Source organism: Falco punctatus (genome assembly GCF_963210335.1).
Source record: "Falco punctatus genome assembly, chromosome: 12".
NCBI classification, from domain to species: Eukaryota; Metazoa; Chordata; class Aves; order Falconiformes; family Falconidae; genus Falco; species Falco punctatus.
The window spans coordinates 23,393,381-23,411,449 of NC_137592.1; the positions used below are offsets into that span (position 1 = coordinate 23,393,381).

The 18,069-nt window shown below is 39.3% G+C and overlaps 1 protein-coding gene across 11 annotated transcripts in view; it reads left to right on the forward strand.

The window, feature by feature from the left end:
- Positions 1 to 18,069, forward strand: part of RPS6KC1 (ribosomal protein S6 kinase C1) — a 205,683-nt gene that overhangs the window by 15,464 nt on the left and 172,150 nt on the right. For 8 of the 11 annotated variants that reach the window (XR_013931480.1, XR_013931481.1, XR_013931482.1 and 5 more), the window contains 4 exons: positions 7,413 to 7,528; positions 9,547 to 9,640; positions 13,960 to 14,019; positions 14,822 to 15,184. Coding sequence is in view for 8 of the 11 variants with exons in the window: in XM_080408435.1 (XP_080264561.1) it covers positions 7,413 to 7,528; positions 9,547 to 9,640; positions 13,960 to 14,019; positions 14,822 to 15,184 (633 nt within the window). In the remaining 3 variants the exon portion in view is untranslated. Of the gene's footprint in view, positions 1 to 7,106; positions 7,280 to 7,412; positions 7,529 to 9,019; positions 9,106 to 9,546; positions 9,641 to 13,959; positions 14,020 to 14,821; positions 15,185 to 18,069 lie in introns of those variants that run through there. The other 3 variants (XM_080408442.1, XM_080408436.1, XM_080408437.1) reach the window with 3 other exon arrangements.

Sequence of the window (18,069 nt, forward strand, 5' to 3'; positions counted from 1 at the left end):
TGCACCCACTTTAATATTTAGTGGTTTTTTGGCATGCATCTTCCACGTGCTCTTTTGGTTAGGTTTTTTTGGCAAGATTTCTGATGAGGATTTCATGCATTGTATTGTGGGTTTTTTGTTCAAGGCATGGCTGTGGCATTCTTTGTGTCCAGGATTTCTTTGTGTTTTTTTGGCATGCACCTACCACTTCTTTTTTCGAGTATTTCTAAGGCATTTCTGAGGTGTTGCTGTCAGTCCAAAATGTGTTTGGTGCTTTTTGGTGTTCGTGGTGTTTTTTTTTTTTTTTTTTTTTTTTTTTTGTACCATGTGCTCTTTTTTGGTGTGGTTTTTGGCAGGCGTTTTAGTTTCTAATGTGGTTTTGGGGCTACTAAGTCATTTTCATGGTGTTTACAAGTTGTTTTAGTATGTTTTGTTTTTTCAAGCATCCAGCTTGTGTGTTTTTTTAACGTACACTGTGTGATTTTGAGCATCTAGCACGTTTGGCATTTTTTGGCAAACATCTACTGTGTGCTCTCTTCTTTGGCAAGGTTTCTGGTATGAACTCTATGCTTTTTTTGGTGTGGTTTTGGGTTCCTAAGGCATTGCTGCAATGTTTCTGTGTGGTTGGGGTTTCTGTTTGTTTTTTTTGTTTGTTGGTTGTTTTTTTTTGGCATCTAGTATCTGGTGTTCCTTAAGTGTAGCTTTTCTTTCATACATGTACCGCATGATTTTTCAGTGGATTTTAAATAATTTTGCAGAAGTTTTTAATGCGTCCAGTGTATTTGTTGTGTTTTTGGCGTTGCTAACTGCAGAGCACCACATGCAATTATCAGGCATTTTAACAGGTTTTTAAGCTTCCAACATGTTTGGCATTTTTTTTTTTTTTTGATAATTCTACCATGTGCTCTTTTTTTGGATGTGGTTTTAGGCAGACTTTTCAGTTTGTAAGGTGTTTTTGGCCAGGCTTAGGTGTTTTGGGGTTATTAAGGTCTTTTCCGTGGTGTTTACAAGTTGTTTTAGTTTGGTGGTTGGTTCTTTTGTGTGTGGTTTTTGGGTTGGTTTTTTTTTTTTGTTTGTTTTTTTAAAGCATTCAGCCTATATTTATAGCTTCTGTATGCACCTTGCACAGTGTTTAGTGTCCAGCCTATCTGGCATTTCTGTGAATGCATCTAGTGTATGCTCTTTTTTTGGCAAGGTTTCTGGTGTGAATTTTGCATTGTTATTTTGGGTGTGAGTTTTGGTTCCTAAAGGGTTGTCACAGCATGTTTGGCATTGCTGCAGTGATGTGTTAAGCATCTAGCAAGTTTGGCATTTTTTGGCATGCATCTCCCATGAACTCTTTTATGCCAAGTTTTAATTTTTTTTTGTGTTTCTGAGGTGTGGTAGCAGTGTTGTTTTCTATTGCCAGGTTGTTTCTAATATGTTTTGGTGGGTTTTTAAACCTGCAGCACACTTTCAGCATTTTTTTTTGTAGGCACCTATGATGTGCTTTTAGGTGTTTTTAGCATCCAGCTACAAAAACCAGTTTGGTTTTTGTTTTTTGCATCCCGCTACCACATGCCTTTTTCGTGTTTTTTCCATATTGTTTTAGCATTTTTAGTGTTCAGCACATTTGGTGCTTTTTGGCATGCATGTAGTGCCTGCTTTTGTGTGTATTTGCATGTTTTCCATGTGTTGTGCCTGTTTTCCATGTTTGTCACATGTATTTTTGCATGTTTTTTTCCTTGTGTTGTGGATGGTTTAGTATCCACTCAGTGTTTGGTGTGTTTTGGCATGCATCTAGCACAGATTTTTGAAGGTTTTCGTTGTGTAGAATTTTTAGCGATGTTGGGCATGCATCTAGAGCGTATTTTCCCACACTCTTTCTGTCTCATATTAGCATGTTTTAGCATCCAGTGTGTTGCACGTTTTTTGGCATGCATCTATTGCATGTTTTTGTGTGTTTTTTCCCTGTGTCACAGTTTTAGTGTGTTTTAGTGTCTGGTATGCTTTTGGCAGTTCTACTACATACTTCACATAGAAAAATGTGCAAAACATTTTTAGCATTTTTGCATGCTTTTAGCATAAGCTTTTGTGTATCCTAGCATTTTTTCATGATTTTTCTGCATTTTTAGTTTTTTTTTTGGTCTGTGTGGTTTTCTTTTTCTTCATTTTTTTTGTTTTGTTTGGGTTTTTAAAATTATTTTTGTATTCTACTTTTTTTGATTTTTTTTTTTCTTCTTTTTGGCGTCTACTATTACTTTGGGATAGTCAAGCCTGTCTGTTTGGAAAGTGCAAAACCCGAGGTTGTTTAGTCAGCCTTTTTTCCACCACTTTGTGTGACAGCAATGTAATACTGCCTGGGGTTACAGTTCTGTAGGTTTTTGCTGGCCCTCCTTTGCCTTGAGTGCTGAGAAACTGTATGAAACCCTTCTGGAGGCAAAACCTCAGCCTGGAAAGCCCAAATTTTCCCTTTGTTTCAGGACCAAATACTACCATAGACGTGTAATTTTTGCTACTTACTGTTTGTTTTTGATGTCTGCTGCGTGTAGGCACGGGACTGAGATGCTTTAAAGAATATACTGACATAAACGACTTGAACAAGTTGAAGTTAGTTTATAACCCAAGTCTAATCTGCCCCTAGAGCTTTTAGGGAGCCTCTGACTTAGCCCTTTCTTGTGTGGGCCAACTAAGTGAGAGGCAAGGAGTCAGAACTCTGTTGCAGATTTTACGGCTCTGTGCAGAGCTGGGTAAAATTCCTAGTTTAAATTGTCTTTCATTGTAATCAAATTTCATGCAATTTTGGTTTTGCTTATTTATGGAGTTGGAAGTGGTATAAGTTTCTGCGCTGGGTCAGAAATCGTGCCCTAATGGTTAAATAGAGAATATAGTATTAGTTTCATCCTGACGTGATTTTATATCTGAGTGCTCCCTGGACAAAGTATTTACAAAGCTAATATTTGCGAAGCATAGTTTAATTTCACCTGGAAGATATGATAGCTGCTCATAAGGGAGGAAAGTGAAGGGTGAAAAGAGAATCAGGGTGGAAGAAAATGTGGGCTCTAACATATTAAATAATTTTAATTTTTCAGAAATGCAAATTAGCTGTTTTTACATTAATTAGCCCTGTAAGCAAAGGAAGAATTGAGTGAAATCTCTTCTGAAAGACAGCCTTCTTCTGTTGTATTTGGTGAACAAGTGACTGCAATGTACCTTGTAAGAGAAGGAAATTACAGAAATATTCCATGTAGTTAATTTCAAAGAGTTTTTTTGTAAATAAAACTAAACCAAAACAAAGCCCACTACCTTTGAATGAAGCTGAGCCATGGAAGAATACAAGGAAGAGGAGGTAATGTAAAAACAAATCTTAAATGATTCATGCATAGCTGAAAGGAACAGAAATGTCTGACTCTTCAATTTAAGAATTGGGTTTCTATTTACGCATAAAATTTTACTGTGCATCCTTCAGTCTCACTTCTACGCATAATAAAAGCTGTGTGTTTTATTTAAATTTAGGGCATTTATCTGCAGATCAGTATTAATACTTTTTGTACTAGAGGAAAAATGTAATCTTAGTAGATTTTCAGTTTTGACAAACTTGATTTCAGTCTAGTTAGAGGTGAGCTGCAAGGTCCATCTCTGTAAAGACCTGTTGTTTTCAAGCTGATTTAATAAAGCATTTCTGCAGTGTTTCTCTCCTGTGATAATACTGCACTTGTTGCAATTTTTAAACTAGTGACTAATTAGCATTGCCAGTAGTTGCTGGCATATTGTTGATTTTTTTTTTTTATATGTGTGTGCTTTAAGTAATGTATATATATATAGTTCTGAGCAGAGTACACTTTAAAAAATGAGCATTGGTGGTTCTGACAGTCAAACTTGCTTGTAGTAGAAGTATTAAACCTGAGCAGAATCTCAAGTTCAGCATGCAGAGTTTTAGGAGATGGTGTGAGACGTATTTAAAAACAAATGGGTCATGTTGTGCTTCCCTAGTTTATGCAACCAAAGACTTGCCACACCCACAGAACTGACCTATGTTGCATGTGGTATACTACAGCTTTTGATAATTACAAAGTGCAAGTGCATGTATTTATATGCTGTTACAATAGAGCTGGTCACATCAAAGCATGAAACCTGTTATGGGTGGGAAAAAGAAATCATTTTGCTGTTTCTGTACTTTGCTTGAACGTTTTCCACCCATTTTATGCAGAGAACATAATGAACTTGAGCATGGGACTTTAAAATGTCCTAACAGATCAGTTAAAACTTCTCTGAATTGTTATGCAGCAATTATGATACCTATTTTTGGGTAGTGATTACTCTCCTTACCCTAATATGCATAATTTCTTCAGTCTTTTCAAACATTTTTTTTTTTTTTGACACTAAGTATTCCCGTATGTTGGCTATACATGGCATTTTGCCAGAATACCGGTAAATCTGTACTCAGCATGTGTTGTATCTAACAACTGCAGGAATGTATTCTAGTAGTAAAAAAAAATACTCCCCCTGCCCTGACAAAAAGAAACCATAACCCACCAGATACTGACAACTTGCTAGCAGTGAGTCAGAGAGGAGATTCACATTATAAAGCTCAGATAAGGATACTTCTGGAATTTGAAAATACCAAATGAAGTAGCATATTTAAGAACTGGGTGTGATGTAGAGTTGGAAGTCTTGTGAAAGTTAAACTAACTGAAACATGAACACTAATTCTGTTCGGTGTTTTGTTCAGATCTGCTCCACAAAATGATTTGTGGATTCTCTTTACAGGAATTCACGTTTGGCTTCCATTTGTATAAGAAATATTGAATGGAAAACTGCTGGAGGAGTAGCAGAACTGTGCTAATGCATTTGTCATAGGCTAAGATTGTAGTTGATGCTTCCTAAAACCCTGGAAAGACATGGACATATAGTGAAGCTTCCATGTTGTCTGAGAGATGTAAAGAATTGTGGAAATAATGTTGATTTAGATGCACAAAGGCTTCCTGATAGAAATGTTTGAAGAGTCAGCTGGGTATCTGAGCACCTTTGAACATCTGATTGAGAAAGGTAGTAATGAAGGTGCTGAGCAATACAAGATTGCTTCAAAGTATGAAAAAAGGGAGAGAGGGAAGGAATTAGTCAGGGTTGGCTGGGAATGAAACTGCCAGCAAGATGCCAGATAGTCTGTGAACAAACCAGTACTGAATTATGTTCTTCCTTCCCCCCAAGTCCTCTAGTTCTGTAAGTGGTTGTCCTGATAGTATATCATGATGCTGATGAGCTGGAAAATGTGACAGTGACTAATGTTTCAACAACTCTGTTCAAACATGTATTCATTTTTTTTTAGCTCAGCTTCCTAAGAAAATAAGGCTTATGTAATTGTGCTGTCAGAAAGTCAAGCCTCTTACTCATGTGGCTAAATTTGAGAGGGAAGGCAGTTGCAAATGTAATTATATTTCTGCAAAGTCCGTGAAACAGCAGCTGAGTAAGAAGAGAGCATGTGCTGTGGTGCTACCAAGGGCCCGCGGGCTCGGCTCATACTGGTGGGGTTTGCAGTTTCCTGGACAATTGGTGAATGTGCTCTGGTCAGCCTGGCAATGCTGGTCCTGACATGTCCTGTCTGGTGTCCAGTGGAAGTACTGAGATGTGGATGAGAAAAACTAGTTTTTATTGGGTTTGATGATGAAGTACAGTGGGAAAAGTTCCCTAGGAAGCCAAGAAAAACATCACATTACTTTCTTGCAAAAGTTACCTGTTTCTGGCCTTGTTAGGCCAGTTACTTCTCTGTGATTGATTTTCTGTTGCATTATAACAGTGTTTGTGTTATTTTATAGATTCATTTAACTGGCCTGTGCTGTTGTGCTTTACTGAGGGAAGGTTTTTTTTTCATGATACCGTATTTTGCATGAAATGAAGCAAAAGCCCTAATGCACCCCCAGTGTTGTTTGGAAGACATAGGAAGTTTGAGCAGTTTAATGGGGCCTGATTTCAGCGTTGCCACTCAACGTGGTAGCATTGCCTTTGCCTTCTTTCTCCTTGCTTGTTGCTAGCTCTTTTGTACAGCTGCTATTGTTTGTACAGCTGAAAGGGCAGGGTGAACAAGTCATGGAACTGATCCAGCTGAAAATTAGCCCAACGATGTCTTTCCTTTCTTTCATGGAAAAATAACCCCTAAAAGCTTTGTTTGTGATCTTGTGAGTATGCGTGTGTCTTTCTAGTTTTATTTTCTTTTTTCTGGTACCACATGGGCAGGAGCTATTTACTTGAAGAATTTCTGGAAAGAATCCTGCTTTGATACTTTTTTTCTGGGATTATTTTTTTGCTTGCTCTAAGTATAAATGAATTTTGCTTCTCTGTTCAATGTTTCTTTTGTCCTCTTCAAAGGTTAATGCCACAGAGCTGTCACAGGTGGTTCTTATTTTTCTGGTCATGCTGTTATAGCAATACTGTTTCTTGAACTTGTCTTCCCAGTCCTCTTTTTCCCTCTGTATAGCTGTTCCAGTATCTGTTCTGTTCTCCTCCAATTATTACTGTTAACCTCTGCCCTTTTCCTTTTGTAAACTTGTAACTATTTCAACAACAAAGTGATGTTGATATGAAAAGCTAAAATAAGTTGTGTGCAATTGTGAAGAATGTGAATTTAAGGTAGCAATCCAAGGGTTTTCTCCTGAGAAGCAAATCTCTTCAGGTGAACTGTGGGATTGTTTTTTAAATGTGTTTTTTCTAATTGGAATGTCTTGAGTGTTGGGTAGGGAAAAGGGAAGGATCATACGTTTTAGTAAATGAGCTGTTTCCCAGCTCTGCTTACCTCTTGAATCCAGGAGGAGATGAGACCCTGTCTACATGGAGCTACATCAGAGGAAAGCTTCAGTGCCTCGTAGCAGGGCTTCACCATGTCCCCTACACTTTGTCTCCTCAATAAATGGCACCTTGGAATTGATGATCTGTTTGGGGGCTTTTAGCAATACTTCGTTTACTATCCACTCATATTGTGCGTTGTTCTTGAGAATATGTGAAGATTGCTCAGCTCCTTACAGGATTTGGGCCGTAACCAAGGCTGACACTGACTGGCATATTGTCAAATTGTGCATGTATCATTTATTGTTAGATAACACTGGACATCCGTTAGTGTCTCTTGGCTAATCAAGAGTGTTGCCTCACATATTCTTACGATGAGAGGGTGAAGGATTCTTGTTGTAGCTGCCAGCTTTCATCATCCGAGTGGATTGCAGAAGATGGGACTCTAGGGACAATTGAGAATAGGAAGTTTGAAGACTTGGTATGTTCTTCCTGAAGCATTGGAACGACTTTCATAGACTCAGGGCATTGTCTTCAGAAGGTTGCTTTTGTCTTGGGTTTGTGTGTTTTGTGTGGTGGGTTTTGTTTTTTTTTTTTTGGTGTGTGTGGTAGTTATTATTGCAAAATAAATGTGTAGTTATTTCTAAAACTGTCAATCTGTGTGTCTGTTCCAGGGCGATTTGATGAAACTGTGATTGAAGAAAGAAGGCAATGTGCTGAAGATCTGCTGCAGTTTTCTGCCAATATCCCTGCTCTCTATAACAGCAAACAGCTTGAAGAGTTTTTTAAGGTTTGTTAGTATTTGCATAAGTATCTGCTTCTTACTGATATGAATAAAGTATAGTGCTGATTCTGCTTTACTTAATAAACTGCGGAGTGACAGTGAGCTGATCTGACATACTTTGTGAAGTGACTGGGAGTTTTCCATTCACTCTAGAAATGGGGCTTTTAAAAAAACCCTATGCCACACCTGTACAAAGTGGAAAGTTTTACAGGAACTTCAGGTGAAGGGATTTGGATTTTTTGTTTATTGAACAGTGAGCAAAATCTGTGATACTAAATCCAGGTGTTCAGTGGGGAAGTTATTAAAATACTGTCACTGTGTTTTATGTAGATGTTTGTGGTTTAAATGAAAGGAAGGAAGACTGTATAGACTGTTCTCTTATGGCCTTTTACGGATTCAGGTTCATGACAACAAATTTGGCATATAACTAGTAAAAACATGCTGCTTGTGCAGTGTTGTAAGAACCATTCTCTAAAACGTATTTTAGGACAATGTGTTGATCCGAACTTCCTCTTTATTACATCTGAAGCAGTTTGTTTTCAGTAGTTCCTTCAAACCTTTTTGTTTTCAGTAGCTTAGTCTAACATTCTGCAAACACATAAGTATAAATTTACATGTAAACATGATAGCAACTCATCTGGCTGAGATGGGACTTAAGTGTATTAATTGTTACGTATATTTAAATGATACATATGCAAAAGCAAAATTGCAGCGAAGCTTAAAAATCTTCACTTGTTTTCATGATGTAGTTATTGCAGACTTATTTACTTAAAATAACTTTCTTTAAGGTTTGGTGGCTACGATAAATGGGAGACGGAGTTAGAATATTTTGCTTTTCAGTTTATTTGCATTTGCACTCTTTCAGTTCTTTGGAAATACTCCTGTGGTTTTGGGTATTTGTTTAGAGCTTTCTTCCCTTCCTTAACAAAGGTATCAATTGTAGCCTTCTAATGGACCTTTTCTGGCTTTGCATGGGAATGAATAAAACTGGAAAGACATTAATTTTTGTAAGAGCAGGTATGTCTACAAGGGGAGTTATGCAGGTTTAATAACTTAGGCTCATTTGTTAGCTGATGTTGTGCCATGTTTTCCTGCAAGAAAGCCCTAGGTTTCGATCAGTCACCGTCTTGTCCTGGGTCCTTTAGCTTCGCTCGTGGGTGGTTTTGTTCTGTTTCAGGTTTTTGTGAAAATACCCATGGGGAGATGGACTTGGACAATGAAGTTGTAGAAACAAGTGAAGGGAGTGCTGTATCTGTATACTATATACTCCAGCAAAATGGGCTGGGTAGTGCGAAAAGCAGGTTAGCTGGGCTAGTTCAAGGGAGATTACTAGTGCCCATTTGTAACACTGCCTTGGAAATGGTGCAGTTCATATTAAAGTTGCATGGAAAATGTGCAGCTGAGATGCAAATCAGAAATTTAAAAGAAACATTTAGGTGATTTCTAGTACAATTAATTGCTTCTGTTGTTATTTCACTTACCTTTGATTTCTTTCAGGCTTGGGAGGGAATAATGTCCTCCTTATATGCTGGGATGGCCTTGTCTTCCCTGTTTGTTCAGTCTTGACTATGACTGAACTCAAGGTAGTGGGTCATGGTGGGGACACTAGTCTGATGGGCAAACAGGCGTGCGGGAGGGATCTGCTGAGCTTGGGAACGCCACTGAAGGGCCCTGAAGGCCACAGGCTGCATGTGCTGCAGGAGAGCAGGAGCATCTCTGTTCTCTCCCTGCTAAACCCTGGGGTCTACAGGCAAACCTGCTGCAGCCTGTATGGTTCAGGGCTCTGAAGCTGCAGTGGGCTAACTGTTTAGATACCTGGACAGTCTGTGGCACCCAGACAAGACATGGCCTAATCAAAAGCCCTTGTTTATTTTGCAGGCTTATATAGTTTAATTAAACGCATTAACTCTAAAGTAATGGAGCATTCACTGGTTAGAAAATTGAATTTTGACTCTCACTTCTATACAGTGAGACTTTCCATTGTGCACGTTGGCTAAATAATTCCTTTCCCTCTTTATTTTCAGGGTGGAGAGGTGCATGATGGGTCCGAATTGATTGGTCCTGTTGAACCTCTGTCTGACTCTCTGACTGACAACCTGTCTGACTGCAGCTCTGAAGGTTTGCTTGCTTTTCTCATGTAACCTTATAGCGTCATCTGTTTTAAAGCAGCACGTTAACGACAAGAGCCATGTTTGTAGGAGCACTGACATCCAGTCTCTGTTTGCTTGGTATGACAGAAATGCTGGAGCTGGGATTAAGAAAAGAGAAGTTGAGCTCAGCAGAGCTCTGTCTGTACTGCTGGAAGTTTGCTTCTAAGAGGAAGTTTTCTGGGTGTTTTAGTCCATTCTGGAAGTCCTAGTGCTCTGTTGCTCAAAGAGAACTGCTTTTGATGCTAACTGAACTGAACCCTCTGGTTTATATGTACATGATCCTGCCTGCTTCCAAAAGGTTGGGCAAACAGTGTAGCGATGGTCACTACTAATCATGACCCAAGTCTTAAGCTGTAAAAATTTGCAGACATTAAAACAGTTTTCAGATTGATCAATAAATACAAGAATGAGTGTCTGAATTTGCCTGCAGCATGAAAAATAGGTCTAAGATTTGAACTCCTCCATTCATCTCAGAGGGTTCTCATTCAGCTGTTCAGGCTCTGGGTGTCACCATGCTTTCAGTGCTTAGTAAAATCCAGAAGATAGTTGGTATCTTATTTTAAAATGGAGTGAACATACGGGCATGGTGAATGTTAAAGCCTACCGCAGGGGTTGGAGAGATAAGCAAGTTGTTTAAGTCTCTTAAAAAATGCTGGCAGTTTTCGTTTACTGAGAAAGTCTCCCTATTCTTTAAAGTCTGAGAGGTTGTGTGTTTAGAGCCAGTGCGTGCTATGTTCAATTGAAGGCTGAAAATACCTTCCTTAATTTGCTAATGTTTTCTGGTTGTGCTATGCCAATGGAAGGTGTGTCCCTTTTCCTATGGTTGCATTTCCTTAGCACAGTGTAAAGATGTACATGCTGGCTTGGATGCCACATGTAAAGTAATTTTAGTGGCACTTCACTTGCACTAAATAATAGTATAAGTGTAAGGTAGGGTCAGTCAGCCCAAATATATACTGTGCTAGGGCTTCGTGCCTGCCTCTGGAGGCTGAGCTAGCTAGCTTAAACCATGCAGTCTTCTAGATACTTACGTATTTCTGAGGTATGCTTGGATCCTTGTGACTTCTAAGAAATTCTTTTCCAGCCCTTCAGATTTTCCTTTGGAACTGTTTTATGCTCACGTGTAAATACACATTATTATACAAATACTTACTAAGCTTATTTGGGAGTGTGTTTTTCTTTTCTTAACTACTTAATTTCCTCTGGTCTTACTGGCATAGAATTTGCTTTGGTGAAACTCTGCTTGAATAAGAGTTGTGTTTTCTAATAGTGGTTGGTTGGTTTGTTTATTTTTTGCTTGAGGATGTGTAACTTGCCACTGTGATCTCTCTGTGTCAATAACTTTGTGCTTAGTTGCATAATATGTTCTACGTGGGCAGTGAGTTTTGCATTTTGTTTTGTAGTATCTTCTGTGATGTTAATGAACTAATTGCCTCCACAATATTTCATTCTGTGAAGGGAAGGTTATAGAGCTGTTTAAATACAGAGGGTAGTTATTATAAATAGTAGTAACTAGCTTTAAAAGGGCACTATTTCTGTGAAATTTAACATTCCTGATTCTAACAATGCACTCACTTTACACCGTGCCTTATTAAAGGAAAAAGTGCTTCTAAAAATGCTTAATATGAACGTTTCTATTCCCTATTCACAAGGGACTAATTCTTAGAAGAAAAACACTTCCTTTATGTGAGATAAAATATTGAAAGGAAAAAATGCTGTAAAGTAGAAAAATCCTTTGATATCCTTCTGAATCGGCTGGAGTGCTTTTAAGGGGATACTTGCAACAACAGAGCACAGGATTTCCAGATGCCGAACGTGACTTTTGTGGAGTTGTATTTTCTAAAAACCTATGTGTCTTCCAGCTCATATTTTCTTACGTTTGAAATTAAATTTTGGGGGAGGAGGGAGACTAGGAACAGAAAGAAACATCTGTCTTTAAGGCCTCTAGATGGCAGTGGCAATACTCGGCTCTGAGTCCTCTCCCTGCCTTTCCTCGGGGCATCCTGCCTGCATCTAATTTTCCCCAGTCTGATTATCATAGTCAACTGTGACTAGTTCACTGTGTCAGTTTTTGTGAGCATGAAAGGGCCTCCACATGGGCACTGGTCCTTCAAGCTGTTGTACTGAGAAGTGTCAATCCTTAACAGGTGCTGGTGTTTGCTTATAAGGGTTGGTTGTGTTTTCTCACTTTTATCTGTTCCTTTCAGACAAAGTTCATCTTGCAGAATGTCTGCACATTAATGGTAGAAGATACAAACTGATGGTAGTAGAAATGTTTTTGTACCAAAATAAGCGATAGGTGTCTTGCTTGTAAAAGCAGTTTGGCAGTTAAGGCTTTCACAGAAACCTGCTTTTCAAGAGGCCAGGTTATCCAGGTTTTCCACCAATTTTTGGAAACTGCATTTATTCCTCATATAACTGGTGAAATCGTGCAAGACGGAGACAAGTATAGGAATTCATGTTCAACTTCAGCATTGTCATACTCATCTCATATTCCTGACAGTCACTCTGTCTTCCTCTCTGGGTAAATGGGATAATGTTCAAATGTCCAATTTCCTCTCCAAAAGTCTTTCTATACCAGTTGCCAAATTCTTTAGAGGAATTCACTGGGAACCTATTTTTTTTTCATTCTTTTTTTCTTCCCTCCTCATGTTTTACCATGTTTACGTTATCTTCCCAGAAATAAGCATATACAGTTCAGACTCTTCCTGCCCCTTGGGCTGACTGGAACCCCCATGACTATGGTTGTGTGGTGCCAGACCTGGGCTCTAAACCTGACCTTAAGCAAAGTTTATTAGCTCAGGCTCTGTGCCATGCTAGCTGTGTTCATACAGCTTCTGGTAAAGTTGGCTGCAAAAGAAGATCAAATGCGGTTTTGTTTGGAGTGTAGGGAGAACTTGGGTCTGTCTGAAATATGCAGTGTGGATGCATTCTAATTTATCTAATCTGAGTGTCCAGCACACCCCTGTCACAGCTTTTCCATTCATTCTGTCTGCACCCTTTGTCATCAGTCAGCTCTGCTTCCACCTATACATTCCTTAGTTAGCAGTTTCTCTTCACTGAACCAAGTAACTGGACTCCTAAATGTTATTTTATTTCATAAATTCTCAGTCCTCCACACCCAAACTTGACATTGCTGTCCCTCAATTAGACAGGTGAATGGCCCATTATTAAGACAGTAATTAACGAATCTTCTGTCTTCCTCCAACTGTTCTGTTGTGAGGTTGCCTTCTTTCTTGCAGGACTGCACAGGCACTTTTTTCTCTGCATGGCCACTTTATTTTTATGTCCCTCTGAAAAGATCAGGAGCATTGTCTTCTGTGCACCCTTGCCTCTTCTCAAGTAGTCTTGTGTCACCAAGTATCACTGTCGCTTGCTTTTCAGACAAAGAGTGGCTGGTAATGTGTTCTCCTTCATGCCTTTTTCCTCTCACTAGCTTTTAGAAAAGCAGTATTTCTATAGTGCCTTCCTGCTTCTCTTCCATAAATTGTGAACTCCCTCTGACTCCAGAATTGCAAAATCAAAAAGAAAGTTTGAGTTACCTTTGAGTCAGGTCCTTGCAGCTGCCTCATACTTTTTGAAGATGTCTGAATGCTTTATCTGATAATATGGATAAACTCTTGACTGTCAATAATACAGAAAAAAACAGACACCAGGTTTTAGCTCAGAAATTGCTTTCTCTGTGTGTACAAACAGCTAAATGTCTTGACCTTGTTGCCTGTTTTATTGCCTCAGTGGGTACATGTGCCAAGGTGATAAAACAAACTGCTACTTGATATCCAGGTGGCACTGCCAAATTTGTGGCTTGCTCCATATGTCTCATGCAGGGTACTAGTCTGGAATGACATTTTTGAGACTGAAATCTGGCCTGTTATCTTCCCCCTTCCCCCCTCCCCTTTTAGTGTGTATGTCCCAGCTTTGAAGGCTCTCCTGTTTTAAGTCTCCTTAAAATCATTAGAGCAGTGAGAAATAGGGATTAAAGTGCTGCTGCTATTGAAATGAGGTGATTTGGAGTGCTGAAGTTTGAATTAGTCCCCCCCAAGCAAGCACCTGTGTTTTGTTTTTTAACCTCGGAGGCAGTGAGAAATAGCAAATCTAATACCACTGCCACAATTTTAATGGCGTGTTACCAAATGGATATCTCTGATAGCCTGACAAAGAGCAGTTTCATATTATGTACTTTTACCTGTAGTAGCGTCATGCCCTTTCATTTTGATGGCAAGTGACCATCTAATCTGTTGTACAAAGGGATGTCAGAAACATTTTTGTCATTCTTGTCCTTTTCAGTTCGGAAGGATTTAAGTGGGCTTGATGATGTGACACTTACGAGCCAGTCGGAATGCGGAGGTGAGATCTAGAAGTTGTTTCCGTTACATCTGTGGAATTTAAATTATTAGAAAATGATAATTATGAGTGAATGCTTTTTGTGGATGCTAGTCTTTACAGAATGAAATGGTGTAGGTGTAAAATACCTTTATTGCCATTTATTTCCAAATAACCCTGCTAAGTTGCCATGGTTTAGTTACTGAAAGTCAGCTTGCAATAAATATATATACTTTTACCTTATGGTGATTGTAAAATAGAATGCGTTATCTCGAATTTTAGTTAAAGTGTAAGCTAATTCATTTTACCACGTGTTGGCACAGGAAGAAGACTACACATGGTAGATGTTAGTGCTGCATGTTGCAGTGTTAATCCAAGCTGCTAATTTACTGGTTTTGGAATGCTTCATTTTACTGATTTAAAACAGTATGTTGGGATTTCTTGCAACAGTAATTCAGATTCTACTGATTGACTTTTCTAATGGCACTCACACAGAAAGGATTAGTTTTGTAATTTCCTGGAGCACAATGGTGAGCAGTCTTTGAAAGTTTAGGTTGGGTGTTAGGTGGTGGTCTCTTCATTCCCAGTATTAAAATGAAGACCAATTGCTCTGTGTAGCTGGTATCTTAATTTTAAAAACCATGTTTCTATAGGTACTAAAAAATAATTTTAAAGACAGCTTTACATGCAGGGAGTTGCTGTGCACAGTCTTGGGAAGCTGCATAAGTGAGAAGACAGCTAAAATCTTTGGATGAGGTAAAGAATTTTGGAGGTAATGTATATGAGGAATCTAGAGTAATGGATGTCTTTCTGACTATACTTCCAGGCTTCTCCAGTGACAGTGACCTGATCTCTCTGACAGTTGATGTAGACTCTCTTGCTGAGTTAGATGATGGAATGGCATCCAACCAAAGTTCTCCCAGCAGAGCTGTTGGCCTTTGCCTTACTTCTGAACCCCCAGTACAAAGCACACTGGCACCTGAGCAGGAGTGGAACAAACCCGAAGGAGAGAGGGAAAGCCATAGTTTGTTTACTGGAAGCTTAAAACCCAAGCCTGGCAAACAAGATTACTTGGAGAAAGCAGGCGAGTTGATAAAACTGGCCTTGAAGAAAGAGGAGGAAGAAGATTATGAAACTGCTTTCAGCTTTTATAGAAAGGGGGTTGATCTGCTTCTGGAAGGTGTTCAAGGTATGGATCTTCCCATTAGGTTTGCCTTACCTTTGGTTATATGTATTTGTTTATGGGGTTTCCTTGGTTAACATCAGCTTACTCCATTGCAAAGAGGTGATACGAATTGCACAATGATGTGTGCCTGGCTTTCATGTGCTTGATAGGTGCTGTGCATATGAAAAAGAGAGAGAGAGAGAGAAAAAATCTTTCTGAGACTGAATGATAATTTAGGGTCTCATTTTCCAAGTGCCAAATCTCCTCTTTTAAATTTGCGGCACAACCTTTAACTTGCAGGTAAGCAGCAAAGTGCTCCATTTCTGCCTCCTTCTTTTTTATTACCTAGGCATTAATTAATATGTGGCACTTGCAGCACTGTTGAAACATTATTTAATTTACATGGTTAAGTGAGGATTAATTATCCCCATTTTACGCATGGGGAGAGGCAGACTCAGGTTAACTTCCCAATCACAACAGGATTAGAACTATTCTTGGCTCACAGCCTTTTGCTTCTTCCACTAAACTGTTCTCCTTTTCTGGCTAAAGGATGCATACAAACTTGCATGCCTACACTGCTACAGAACAGGATTATTTTTTTTTTCCAAAAGACTTCCGTGTGTCAATGTATGTCTACAAAAGCTGTTGTTAACTGACCAGATGCAACTATATACAAATTTCTGTGGAGTCTCCTTGCACCTTGTCAGTCAGGGAACAATTTTTTCCTCTTCCATCTCTAGCTCTTGAGGATCAAGAGTGATAACCTCATGTATTTGCATTTTGTCTAACAATGGCTTAAAACTATAAAGGACAGGAAAAGATTTGTTCTTTCCTGGAGTGAATTCAGGGTCTGTGTATTGTGCTTCTGTCACACACAGATCAAATGAGTAAGATTAGAATTGTGGCTTTGTTTGACGGTGTACAGCACAGATGCATTATGCTGTTCCCGATCAGAACTTCAATGCTAATGTAACAAAGCACACACAAACAGGAGCCTTTGCTGCATTTCGGTATAATGCATGTCATGATGTCCCTCTGAACAGTTCTAGGAGTAGAAGTTATTTGCTGAACTGCTTTAACAGGGCCTGGCAAAAAATAATGGACAGGTTACTGATGAAAGCTAGAGGTGTGGGCCAAGGTACATGCATAGTCTTTGCTTGAAGTGTCTTATACTTTTTTGGCAAGGGTAAGTCCACCTCTTTCAAGTCCCAGTGATGTCAGTAGGGTTGCTGCTTTGCTGCCTGTTGTGGCTTTTCAAATAGCATCCTATCTTTCCTTAAAGCCCATGTTGTCAAAATGCTTTTCATTCCTGATGATAAATGTGCTGGCAGTCCTTCTGTTGGAGAGCCTAGCTGTTCTTTCTTTGCTAATACACTTCTTCCTAGATGGGTATGCCATTCAGTTAAGGTCTTCTGAAGAATATCCTGTTTTGTCATAACCACTGCTGTCTTCATGCCATGATGCAAGGCTGCCATGATGCAGTTTTAAACTGACAGTTCAAGTTTCAGCTTCAGAAAGCTGTCTTTTTTAAGCAGTTTTAAACTGTTAGGGCATGAACACAAGTCAGGCTATTGCACATCAGTTAAGCTGTGGTAACTATGCATGCATACTTGGGTTGTGGCAGCGGTTAAATATGTTGGCTTTGAATCCACAGTAATTCTTATGGTAATATGTTTACCTTAAAGTTGTGGAAGGCTTTTCTTTCATGTGTTGTGGGTGACTTGCTCAACTGATGCACGCTCACTTGTTAAACTAGAGTGGGTTGAGCTTTTTACTTGCATTTGCTAACATTTCCTCCAAGGACTTTTGCTTCTTTCCTGTTGGCAAGCTACTCATCCGGCTACCTCAGATAACTGCTAATCCTTTTCTCTCACCCACTGGTGTCCATGCTTTTCAGGCAAGGAAAAAATTCAGTCTTAGGAAAGTATGATATTCTGCCCTGTTTCCCTGATGCCTCTTAGATAGTACAGTGGGGGTTGTTAATAAATTTGTAGTGGTGGTACCTCTGTGTGTGCGCGTGCAGGTGGAGGTGTTTCTGATGGCTGAAGAGGTGTGTAGTCAGCACCTGCAACTTCCATGCAGTCTCTTATATTGCATCTGTACAGCACAGGAGAGGGAATAATGGGAATGAGTTGCTTTTTAGCTGGCATGTTTTCCCTTGGGAACATAAATATACACAGGCTAGTTCCTAGCAGTCAGCTTTTCTTTCTCCTTTCTCTCTGTTAGCCTGCATGGCTGTGAAGGTGGAAAGCAAATCAATGTTCCTTTTCTACTGGGCTTTTATACTAGATTTGGTTAGGCGCAGCTGATTTTGTGTCCTGTTCTCTTCAGAGCTTCTGCAAGCTGGCAGGGAGACACTTTGGTGCCCTCTTTATAGTGACAGGGCTAATTAAAATGCCTTCCTAAAACACATGCCTTCTCAGGATCAATGAGGAATGTAACACCCCGCACTCCCAACCCCACCCGCACCCCCACAAATAACTCTGTAATGCACTTTTTGATGTAGCTACTTTGTGAAGGTGGTATGTTTAGCATTGGTATGTGACTATTCACTGTATGTTGCAATGAAAAAAACCCAAACCCTTAACCTAGTCACTTCAGCTATTTAAACACCCCTGGTTATGTATTTTACATGGATAATAATGAGCTCCCTTCAAAGATAAGGATGGTGCAATTGTTACAAAATGCCTCTGGTCTTCTGCCATTGCTTATTTTCAGTCTATTTTGCATAATTAAGCTTTTGTAATATCTGGAAGTGAAGCACAGTGTTCATATATACTTACACACGTGTAAATGACGTTACCTTTCAGTGTACAGCCATTGCAGAATGTGTGGCCTCTAGAGTGGAGTGGAAGTGGCTTTTGCATGTAAAATGGCAATACACATTTTTGCCACGTGGTGGCACCAAG